This window comes from Cetorhinus maximus, chromosome 15 (assembly GCF_964194155.1).
Source record: "Cetorhinus maximus chromosome 15, sCetMax3.hap1.1, whole genome shotgun sequence".
Taxonomy (NCBI): domain Eukaryota; kingdom Metazoa; phylum Chordata; class Chondrichthyes; order Lamniformes; family Cetorhinidae; genus Cetorhinus; species Cetorhinus maximus.
The window spans coordinates 69,964,241-69,976,499 of NC_135893.1; the positions used below are offsets into that span (position 1 = coordinate 69,964,241).

Genomic DNA, 12,259 nt, shown 5'->3' on the forward strand with positions numbered 1-12,259 from the left:
GATTCAGGAAGGACAGACAACATTCTACATAACTCTGGAGAGAGGCAAAGTTTCACACACATGTCAAAAGATTTTTTTTTCAAAAGTGAGATTTAGTTAAGAGTTAATTACTGATAGCGGTAGATGAGGAGTTCTAGGTGACTGCTACACCAAACTCTATAGGATGTCTTCACTCCAAAGAGAAAAAGAAAACTTGCGAATTCTGGAACTCTGAAGGAAAATCAGAAAATGCTGAAAAACCTAATTTTTGATTTCTTTTTTCTTTTAATTTTTTGCTTTGCTTTGTTACTGGCTTATTGTGTCTTGTGTTTGTCTCCTAGTGTCTTGTTGAAGCAGTGACTTTGTTGGACCTGATCTGTCGACAGGATCCACAGTTTGTGTATCGAGCCTTTCCAGTAGTGAAAGCATTGTATGGGAGGATCAGTTCAGACTCTGTTTTTGCCAGAGTGTTGCTTCCAGTTACTCAATTCTATCTAAATCACAGTAAGTAGAAATTAACCCATTCTTGGCCGCTGTTACAAATGTCTAGAGTCATGTGGTTGGATTTGACTAAATAGAACTAAAGAAATGATAGAAACGCAGAAAGGAAACAAGAATTACATTTATATAGTGCCTGTCACCACTTTAGGATGTCCCAAAGTGGATTACAACCAATGAACTAATTTTGAAGTGTAGTCATTGTTTTAACGTAGGAAATGCAGCAGTCAATTTTTTGTATGGTAAGATCCCATAAATAGCAATGTGATAATGAGCAGATAATTGTTTAATTGATGTTGGATGAGGGATAAATATTAGTCCAGAGCTTGGAGGAACACCTCTGGTCTTCGAAATAGTGCAGTGGGATCTTTTACATCCACCTGAGAGGAAATGTGAACATGAACCTTTAGATCACATTTTGATATAGTTTTTGTACCAAATTGCCTCGTCCTCTCAGTAATGCTGAGGTACTGAAAAACTTAAGCATTTAATGAACTCTCCTGCACTGTGGCAGATGAAATTCGGTGGCTGATCATGCTACCCCACCATCCACCCTCCCACATCCGACTTACATTATCATTTGGAATAGGAAACAACACTTTTAATGGTTCCTAGTTACCTCTGACACCTCATATGATTGTGAAAAAGGTAAAAGGTAAACTATCCCTCCTCAACCTTCTTGACCTGTCTGAAGCCTTTGACCACACCATCCTCTTCCAATGCCTCTTCAATGGATTCTCTTTCTGCTCTTGCACCATTACCTCTGATGTTCCCCAGAGATTTATCTTTGGCCTCCTCCTGTTTCTCCCGACGACATGCAGAAAGCACAGCCTCAGTTTCCATATGTATGCTGATGACTCACAGTTCTAACTCACCACTACCCCTCTCAAGCCCTCCACTGTCTCTACAGTGTCACACAGCTTGTCTGATATCCAGTATTGGATGGGCATAAATTTCCTCCAATTAAATATTGAGAAGACCAAAGCCATTGCCTTCAGTCCCCACTACAAACTCTGTTCCCTAATCACCGCTTCCATCCCCCTCCCTAGCAACTGTCCAAGGCTGAATTACCAACTTTGGTGCACTATTTGACCCCGAGGTGAGCTTCCACAAATCCACAACACTCTTGGCAATGTTGTGGATTTGCCAAGAGTGCCAATTGCCACTTTCATAACCACCTGAATCTTTCCCTGCCTCAGCTCATCTGCTGCTGAATCCTTCATCCATGCCTTTGTTACCTCTAATCTTGACTATTCCAACTCACTCCTGACTGGCCTCTCACATTCTACCCTCAATAAACTTGAGGTTATCCATAACTCTGCTGTCCGTGTCCTAACTCACACTGTGTCCTGTTCGCCCATCACCCCATGTTCTCCATGACCTACAGTGGCTTACAGTTGAGCAATGCCTTGATTTTAATATTCTCACCCTTGTTTTTAAATCCTTTGCTCTTCCCTATCTCTGTAATCATCTCAAGCCCCACAAACCCCTGAGATATCTGCGCTCCTCCAAATCTGGCCTCTTGAGCATCCTTAATTTCAATCATTCCGCCTTTGGCAGACTTGCTTCAGCTTCCAAGACGCTAAGCTCTGGGATCCCTTCCCTAAATCTCTCCATCTCTCTAGCTTGTTTTCCTCCTTTACGATGCTGCTTAAAACCTGTCTCTTTGACCAAGATTTTTGGTCATCTGCCCTAACATTTCCTCATGATATCCCCTTGCTGTCAAATTTTGTTTGATGATGCACTTGTGAAATGCTTTGGGACATTTTACTAAGTTAAAGACGCTACATTAATGCAAGTTGTTGTTAATGGTGTCACCGTAGAACATCAACCACGTAAGCAACAAGTCCTGAACTTTTCCACATTTCAGGTGAGCTGGCAGCCGTGGATTCTGAAGCTGTTTACCGACACTTATTCACCAAGATCCCTTCTGAACGCTACCATGACACAATGGTGGCCTTTGAATTTTTCCAGTTCTGCAGGCGGAATAGGAAAACGCTGAGCGAAAATGTTGGTATTTTTCACAAGAGCTTCCCAAATCTGTTGAAGGTGAGAATTTGATGTACACCAATAGAGAAATGCCTATATCTCCTGTAGCAGAAGCTAATTGTAGCTCAGACACAATGTCAGGATATTGTAAAGTACTGATCCATTCCAGCCTCTTCAGACTATGGATGCAAGGTGAATCTTTTCTGTCTATGTATAATTCCTGTGTCTTTCTTATCAGTTCTTAGCTTGGAACACACCATCCTTGTTCCCTGAGTTCATTGAATTGCTGCCTGATCTGATTCGTCCAGACACGTCGATTGAGATACTCCATTCATTGCTTGACCTCCCCTGCCTGACTGCAGCACTTGAAGCCCAGCTCAGGTACTGATTAAACTGTAGGTAGCCCCTCAATATCTGCTGTGGTTCAGGTGGTGAAACTCTTGCCTCTAAGTCACAGGGTTCCAGGTCCAAGCCCTGTTCCAAGGCTTGAGTGCAAAAATTAAGGCTGACATTCCAATGCAGCACTGAGGGAGTGCTGCACTGTCGGATGATGCCGTCTTTGGGATGAAACATCAAACCTAGGCCCCAACCGCCTGCTTGGGTGGATGTAAGGAATCCTATGGCACTATTTTGAATAAGAGCAGGGGAGTTATTTATCCTTTAATCAACATCACGAAACAGATTATCTTATCATTATCACATTGCAGTTTTTGGGAGTTTGCTATGGCTGTCATGTTTCCTACATTACAACAGGATTAAAGCTACACTTCAAAAGTACTTCATTGACTACAATGTGCGTTGAGACATCCGGTAGCCATGAAAAGCACTATATAAATGCAAGTTTTGTTTCTCACCTATGATACTAAAATCATATGGAAAATGAAGGGGACATTTGGCTCCTGGGTTTAACGAGAGGTCATCAAACTGAAACGTTAACTGTTTCTCTCTTCATAGGTACTGCCTGACCTTCTGAGTGTTTCCAGCATTTTCTGTTCTTATTTCAGATTTCCAGAACCTGCATTCTCCTCGTGTTTAAGCATTTGTCACTTGCTTTCATTGCAAAGGACATTAATAGTTTTACTTCACTCCTTCCTCTCCTCAACATCCTGGCTCGTAATGCGATATACTTCTGTGAGTGTTTGAAGGCTTGTTACCTCTCCTCCAAGTTGCCATTCTCGTGTGTGTATATCTGCATAGTGAGTGCCTGCAGGCTGCTCGACCATGGTAGTTATCACAGCTGAGCCCAACCTGCCCTCATCTAATCTCCACACACTCACTTCCCATCAGGAAGATACATATATTGAATCAGGAGTGGGATCCTTAGCTGATTCCCCCTCTCCCTAGCTTAGAACACTAAGGCCAATTGCACAACACCTGCTTTCTTAGCTGAGTTCAAGTAAACAGGAATTGGACCTGTGAACTTCTAGTCTAAAGAGATTAGTTTCACCATGCAGCATGTGTACCTGCTCAGCAATTGGGCACAGCTGTGGTTTTCTTTTTTTTTCCACAGTTAAGGAAGATTCAGTGATAATTTAATTCAGATCTCAATCAAACATGATCAGTGCATCTCCATCCAGGGCTTTCAGAGTCCGGAGAAATGAGCTGAGCTGTCGACACAAGGCTTCATACACTAGAACAGTTGTGCTGTGTCGGCTCAGGAGACAGAGCATTCAGACACAGGCCACCTCAGTAACCTTCATTTGCCCAGGTCACACGGTAGTCTGGGTACATGAATTTTGATGAACTAGCTAATTCCCTTCACTTTAGATCCAAATTAACAAGTTAATTACTGTTCAAAATGAGAGTGAAGTCTTGGAAGTAGAGATATTAAATGATTCACTTCTCTTTTAAAGAAAATTAACTCAGCTTTGTATTTCTTAGTTAAAATCCCCTACCTGGGATGAGGGGTTTATCTTATGAAGAAAAGTTGAGCAGGTTGGGCCTATATCCTTTGGAGTTTAGAAGAATGAGAGGTGATCTCACTGAAACTTAAGATCCTGAGGGGATTTGATAGGTTGGATACCAGGAGGATGTTTCTACTTGTGGGAGAGGTTAGAACTGGGGACACGGTTTTAAAATAAGAGGTCCACTGTTTCAGACGGAGATGAGGAGAAATTTTTTCTCTCAAAGGGTCATTAGTCTGCAGAACTCTCTCCCCTCAGGAAGCAGTGGAGGCTGGGCCATTGAATTTATTCAAGTCTGAGTTAGACAGATTTTTGATAGATGAGGGAGTCGAGGGTTATGGAGTTGAGACCACAGCCAGATCAGCCATGATCTTGTTGAATGGCGGAGCAAGCTCGAAGGGCTCGATGGCCTACTCCTGCTCCTAAGTCCTATGTTCATATGTTGTTCCTAAAAACTGTTAAATACTTGTGTTAACTTGACCCTTGAGGGCAGACTAGTACCTAATTAAAGTTTACGCGCATGTTCACCCATTTCATAAAATACTAAATATTAATTCTGTGATCACAATAGATGCCAGTATGATCTTTGCTAAAACTGTGACAGTGTGTCTGACTCCCTGTGTGTAGTATCATTAGCCATTTGTTTAAATGTTCAGCCTCATTCAAATTCTCCTTTGTTTTGAATTCACTAGGTCACTGACCCTCCTAGCAAGCGATAAGGTGATTACAGATCAGAGCAGAAAGACCCTGAACTCTGCAGAAGCATTCCAGGACCAGTACTACCAGAGCATGTTTTTTTATATCCTCCGGGTAGAGGCGGGAGCAGGGGACACTATTGACAGGTACACAGACCATAACGATTTAATTTGTGGGCTACAATTGAGGGGTAAACTTGATTGATTCACAACCCCTGGGGCCTTGGGTTTTGATGCAGTCAAAGTGACTTGCGATTTTCACTTTGAGCCAGTGATTTGTCTCTGGTTTTCATTTGGCATGTGAGATCACTCTTCTGTGAATAATGGTGAAATATTAAAATAACAAAAATCCTAGGTCCTGATATTACAGAAAACATATTATTAAAATAATCAAAAATATTCTTGCAGCACTGACCTGGCCATTATTTATCTCTCCAGCAACATGAATAAAACAGATTATCTGGTCATTATTTCATTGCAGTTTGCGAGAGATTGCTTTGTGCAAATTGGCTGCTGTGCTTTTTTTTTGCATTACGATGGCTTCACTTCAAAATTACTTAATTGGATGTAAAACGCTTTGGGACATCCTGAGATTGTGAAAGTTGCTATTTAAAATGCAGGTCATTACTTTAACATGGATTTTCTTGTACATTTTGCTGAGCTGTCTGAACTGGAGTGGCAAGTTAGATCCAAAATTGGCTCAGTGGCAGGATGCAAAGGGTAATGTTTGATAGTTGTTATTGTGACTGGAAGGCTGTTTCCAGTGAGGTTCTGTAGATCTCAGTATTGGGCCCCTTGCTTTTCATACTTTAGACTTGAATTTAGGGGCATGATTAAGAAGTTTGCAAATTAAACAGAAGTTGGCAGTGTGGTTGATAGTGAGAAAGATATCAACGTGTCAGCTCTGTTTGGCAGAAAAGTGGCAAAAGGATTCAGTCCAGAGAAGTATGAGGTAATAAGTTTGGGGATAGCAGACAAAGCAAGAAAATACTAAGTAAATGGATACTGAGAAGTGCAAAGGAACAGAGGGACATAGGAGTGCATGTCCATAGATTCCTGAAGGTAGCAAGGTAGGTAGATAAGGTGGTAAAGAAGGCATATGGGATACTTCCCTTTATTAGTGGACACACACAATACAAGTGAGGGGGAGGTTGTGCTAGAACTGTATACTAATTAATAAAACACTAATTAGCTCAAAGCTGGAGTACTGTGAAAATTTCTGGTCACCACATTATAGGAAGGCTGTGATCGCTCTAAGGAGGGTACGGAAGAGATTTAGGAAGATGTCGTCAGAAGTGTTTTCTTTGGAACAGAGGAGGCTGAGGGGAAATTTAACTGATGCGTATAAAATTGAGGGTCCTAGATAGAGTAGGTAGGGCAGATTAACCTCCCTTAGCAGAGAAGTTAATAACAAAGGTGCATAGATTTAAAGTAATTGGTAGAAGGATCCAGAGAGAGGTGAGAAACATTTTCACCCAGAGGGTGGTGGGGTCTTGAACTCACTGCCTTTAAGGGTGTTAGAGGCAGAAATCGCCATTGCATTTAAAAATATTTGGATCGGCACTTAGAGTGCCATAACCTATGAGGCCTCAGACCAAGAGCTGGAAAGTGGGGTTAGGCTGGATAGCTCTTTTTGGTTGGCACAGATCTGATTGGCCTCCTTCTGTGCCATAAATGTTCTGTAGTTGTGGGTCGGCTCTCCTTCATCTCTCCCTCACTGCCATCCAATACAGGCAAGATCCATAGGGAGAAAAGGGAGCAACCTTAGGAGCATTCAACTTGAGCCACTTTGAGTGCGGGAGGGAGAGATCTAAAGGAAGGCTAAAGCATCTATCAGTAAACAAGGTTTTTTGTATGTAGCGAGGGTAGAAGAGAATGAACATTTCTGCAGTGTGAAATGTGTAGTAGTAGAATAAATGAGGAGGTATGTGTGCAATGTCTTTGTTCCCCCTGCTCTGATTGAGGATGCAATTCCTTTCACAGATTAAACCTGCTTCATGAAGTGCTTTTGGACATGGCTCAGCAGCCCAGAGTTGTACAGTGTGCTCAGACTGTCCCCATTCTGTTGCAGGTTTTCTTCAAAGTTGTCACCCAGGTAACGGAACATCATTGTAACAAGTTTAATCCATTGCTTGTGTTATTTGTCAATGTGGCCTGCTTCACTGATTCCTATTGAGAAAGCAATTTATAAAATTCAGTACCAGTGTTAAGGGCTATGCCACTTGTACTACAGAGGAATCACTTTCGAGTACCCCAGAATCTGTGTTGTCAGTCTTTTGCACCATATTACGAATGCCCTGTGGATTGGCTACACTCTGAACTATCTGTTAGTCACTGATACAGTTAAGACTTCTCACTTACAATGACTCAATAGCGGTTCAGAAGTTTGAAAAGAAGAACTTGTTTCCAGTTTATGTTATCCTGGTGGTTATGTTACTAGAATAGTAATTCAGGGGCCTGGTCTAATAATCCAGGAAAATACCTGTTCAAATTCCACCATAACAGTTTGAAAATTTAAATTCAGTTTCTAAAAAAATTTTTTAAAAGAAAATAAAATTAGTTTAGAAATAAAAAAACTGGTGTTAGTAAAAGTGACTATGAAACTAGGATTGTGATGAAAATCCAGTTCACTCACTAATGTTATTCACGGGAGGGAACCTGCTGTCCTTATCTGGTCTGGCCCATATGTAACTCCAGACCCACTCCAACATGGTTGACTTTAATTGCCCTCTTAAGTAACCTTACAAGCTTCTCTGTTGTATCAGACAGCTTCAGGAAGGCTCACTGTCACCTTTCCAGTGCAACCAGGGATGGGCAATAAAGGCTAACGTCTACACCCTGAGAATTTAAAATTCTTGGGTGCCCTTGTTATGATCCAAGCTGAAGTTACCCCTGGACAAGCCTGATCCCAGAGTGGAACCCAGCTTGATAGATCCTAACTTTTATTTTGTTTGTTTAGATACGTGGAGAGTAGCTACTGAACAGAGGCATAGAAGTCAGCTGATGAACTTTTAACAAAAGAATAAAACATTTATTACTCAAGAAAAGATGAACTATATTACAATACTTCTTCACCCACAACTCTACCTTTACAGATGTACACAGATTTGAAAGGATAACACAAATTACAAAAGCTATCTTATACTCTAATGTTCACAGTAAATACACAGTCCATGTAAACCTATGGCACCCTGTGGTCAGACACATCACACTCTGAAACCAAGTGACAGATGCCATCTCAAATAGATGCTATGGATCTTTCCTCAACTCCCCCCAGACACTTGTCTCGCTGAACTCCGTCTTTCACACAAGGGATTCCAATCTCCACAATCCAGGACCTAGCCTTGGAATCTTCTCCCAAACCGATGCTTTCTCTCAGACGCCTTGTACAAGGGTTCACCTTCAGGGTTTCGAACTCTCCTTCTGATGTTCTTCTCCCCTGGGTCACCACATGCATTCGAGCTGTCTTCCATGCATTCTCTCTCACCAACTCAGCATTAACAGTACACCGCTGCTGCACATGCTCATAGCATAAAGTTACAGACCTCCAGTTGTCTCTTTGAACCTTCTTGCCTCTTGCAAGCTGTTCTCACTTTAAATCTGAAGCTTGGAGCCTTTCTCTCTGCCCCTCACTCTTGACTTCACTTAACAGGACCTTTTCCCAGGTTTCTGTCCTTCCTTTAACTAGAAGGTCTTCTTTGGACTTTCTCTTCTTCCACTCCCCTGGAATTTTGTGGTTTTTCTTAGCTTGGGGCTTCTATCTGTCCCCTTTGCTCCAGTTTCTCCTGGCAGCAACTTTCAAAAACTAGCTGAACTCCACAGCTTCCAAATCAAAACTACTGTTTTTCTTCTATGTGTGTGTATGTGTGTCTGTGGGAGGAACCTGCCTATCTGGCCCCCTGTTGCTAGGCAACAGCACTTCAACCCTTGTATGTTTACTTTCACTTTATAGGGGTCGTAAAACACCTCATTAAAAATGCAAGCAGCCTTTGAAAGTGAAACTAAAACTCCATTTGACGGAGATAAAAACAAAAAACTGCGGATGCTGGAAATCCAAAACAAAAACAGAAACAGAAATACCAGACCTGCTGAGTTTTTCCAGGTATTTCTGTTTCTGTTTTTGTTTTCCATTTGACGGAACACACAGATACAGAAATACAAATCAAACTTGAACTTTAAAGCTAAAACTCTTCCTAACAACCACAAATACAAGTATAACTTTCTTAAGCTATATCTATTTCCTAACACCCCTCACATTGGTACTGAATCATTAATTACTCATTCTCGCTCCAAATTTACCTGTCAGTTCCGAAGAAGAGTCATATTGGACTTAAAACGTTAACTCTGTTACTCTCTTCACTGATGCTGCCAGACCTGAGTTTTTCCAACGTTTCCTGTTTTTATTTCAGATTTCCAGCACCTGCAGTATTTTGCTTTTATCCACAGGCGTTCTGTTCTTCTCATTGCTTATTAAAAATCACCTTCTTAAAAATAAATCAGAATTATGGTTATAATAATTGATGCAAGAATGTGCACTCACTGACAAAGAGAACTGAGTCTTTGGAGTTGCAGATCATATTACCGGATCTTAGCATAAGCGAGATTTCAGTTCCTGTATAATATTTTTGCCAGGTAGCAAAGATACTAAAGAATAGGCTCTATATTCAGCTGCACTTTACATAAAAGCTCTAGGGTTTAAGGTACAGGCAGGATGATGGCTGGTCTTTTTTGGATTTTAAGTTTATAACCTGAAGCATTGCCAACTCTCCTACTTGTTTTATACTGAGGCTGTGACTATTACCTGGTCTCAGCATTTGTATTTTCTTGCTCATGTTCGGTAAGACCTCCTCCTTACCTGCCAGCCTTGGCATAATTGATGGTGACCAGATTTTCAAAAGTCAAAATCGGGACACGTTGGGCAGAATTTTCCCCCCTTCGGTGGGGCGGGGGGGATGTTCAGGAGCGGGCGCATGGAGGTGTGCCTCCGGATGGCACCCCCAATTGGGGGCGTGCTGCCATTTTACATGGGCGGGCCAATTAAGGCCCGCCCAGCATGACATTTGCAAGGAAGCGCTATGTGCGGGCAGGGGGGGGATTCCCTGAGCCGAGAGTGCGCTCTTACGCGCATGCGCACGAAAGAGCGCACTCATCTCCCTGAGGCTAAGTGCTGCCTCGGAGATCGGCTCCACAATAAAAAATGGTAAAAACAGAAAGAACACTGTCACATGAGTTGGGACACGTCCATCACTTTTAGTTACACTTGTATTAAATTTTTAAAAACCTACATGAAACCTCATCCCGCCCATGGATGAGGTTTCATGCTTTTTCCAATGCCCGCCAGGGCTCCTTGCCTTCCCACCAACCTTAAGGTTGGACGGGCAGATCCACTAATTAACTAATTACGTTAATAGGCCATTGACAGGTCGGCGGGTGCACAGCTGATTTGGCTGAGCCTCCACCGACCTGAAAATTGAAATGAGGCGGGGTGACGTCGGGAGTTCCGCCTGATGTCATCCCGCGTCATTTTACGCATCGGTGAGCGGGCCCCGCCCCCCGCACGCCGACCGGGAAATCCTGGCCGTTGAGAAGATGGGGCTCTGTGATGAATGACATGCTGATCAACCAATGGCAGAAGCCTGGGGGAGGGGCAGTTGAAGGTCGGAGGTCATGTGATGATATCTCTCAGAATATGTCCAGCCAGAGTAGGCATGCCTATTAAGACACCTAATTATCGAAGACGACAGTTCAGAATCTCAGATTTCTGTTCCAATGACATTTCTGCCTCATTTTCTTAAAAGAGCTGATCCAAGGCTTCGTTTGGCACAAGCTCCTAGAATTCTCTATTCTGCTCTAACTTTACTGTGCAGTGCACAATGGGTTTGAGCAATAGATATTTTAGCCAGAAGCTGGATTTTAAACTAGTGAACCTACCTCAAGTGTGGGAAATTTTGATTGTACCCCAGCCACAAGCAGGAAAGCATGCGATCTTTCAATGAAAAGTTTGGTATCCCATGGCTCAACTGACCTTGCCTGCCAACTTCCTCAGCATTGATTGGTAGTTTATCAATGAGTGCTGTGCCAACATCCAACCACCTGCAAGGGCATTGCAGAGTCAGGTCAGGCTTGGTTTAGGGGACCCACCCTACCCCCACCAACCCCAAATCCCCAATATCACAGGTTCATGTGTAAAGTGCATGGGTGGGGAGGTACAGGCTGAGCCGGCAGGATTGTGCTCCAGCAATGGTCATGCCAGCAAAAGGGCAGACTGGCACAATCAGAGGAATACTGGAAGGGAAGGTTACTATAAACAGCAAGTTGTTGTTCTGAGATGGAGGTGGGTGTGAGATGAAATGTGTCATGTGGAGGGGAATATCCCCAGTATTGAAGAATTATCTGTATTGAAACGGAACAAGGAGAATGCAGTACAGCCAATTAGTTGTGCTCATGTTTGTGGTTTTCTTTGTGTAAACTGACACCAAGCCAGAAATAAACTGCTGCTGATTTTCTGGTATAAGACACAATTCCTTTTCACTGAGCACTGTAACTCATTGTGACCAGGAAATAACAGCTAGCACTCTACCAAGACTTGTCGTTGAGACCTGCCAATATCAAGAGGGACTTGCATCCCATTCCTTAAATTTCCTTCAACTATTGCAGCTATCACATTTTGTTCCAGCAAATCATTTCTGATCCTATTTCCTGGTCACAATGAGTTAGTGTGCTCGTGTTTTATATCGGGAAATTCACAGGGATTCATTTTTGGCTTGGTGTCATTCTATGCTCCATAGCAGGATTACCTCTTCAAGTGTAGCTTGTGGTTAGAACATAAGAACTAGGAGCAGGAGTAGGCATTTCTAGCGAGTATAAGCCTAAACTGCTCAATCTCTCCTCATAAGACAAGCCCCGCATTTCTGGAATCAACCTAGTGACCCTCCTCTGAGCTGCCTCCAATGCAACTACATCCTTCCTCAAGTAAGGGGACCAAAACTGTGCACAGTACTTCAGGTGCGGTCTCACCAATGCCTTGTACAGTTGCAACAACACTTCCCTATTTTTATACTCTATTCCTTTAGCAATAAATGCCAAAATTCCATTTGCCTTCCTTATTACCTGCTGTACCTGCATACTAGCTTTCAGTGATTCATGCACAAGGACACCCAGATCCCTCTGCACTTGAAGCATTCTGAAGTTTCT

At 42.6% G+C, this 12,259-nt stretch overlaps 1 protein-coding gene across 3 annotated transcripts in view; it reads left to right on the plus strand.

The window, feature by feature from the left end:
• ap5z1 (adaptor related protein complex 5 subunit zeta 1) overlaps nt 1-12,259 on the plus strand; it is a 53,363-nt gene that overhangs the window by 20,613 nt on the left and 20,491 nt on the right. For all 3 annotated transcript variants that reach the window (XM_078558606.1, XM_078558604.1, XM_078558605.1), the window contains exons 9-13: nt 321-483; nt 2,348-2,526; nt 2,705-2,847; nt 5,063-5,212; nt 7,049-7,160. In XM_078558606.1, the coding sequence (XP_078414732.1) occupies nt 321-483; nt 2,348-2,526; nt 2,705-2,847; nt 5,063-5,212; nt 7,049-7,160 (747 nt within the window). The remainder of the gene's footprint in view (nt 1-320; nt 484-2,347; nt 2,527-2,704; nt 2,848-5,062; nt 5,213-7,048; nt 7,161-12,259) is intronic.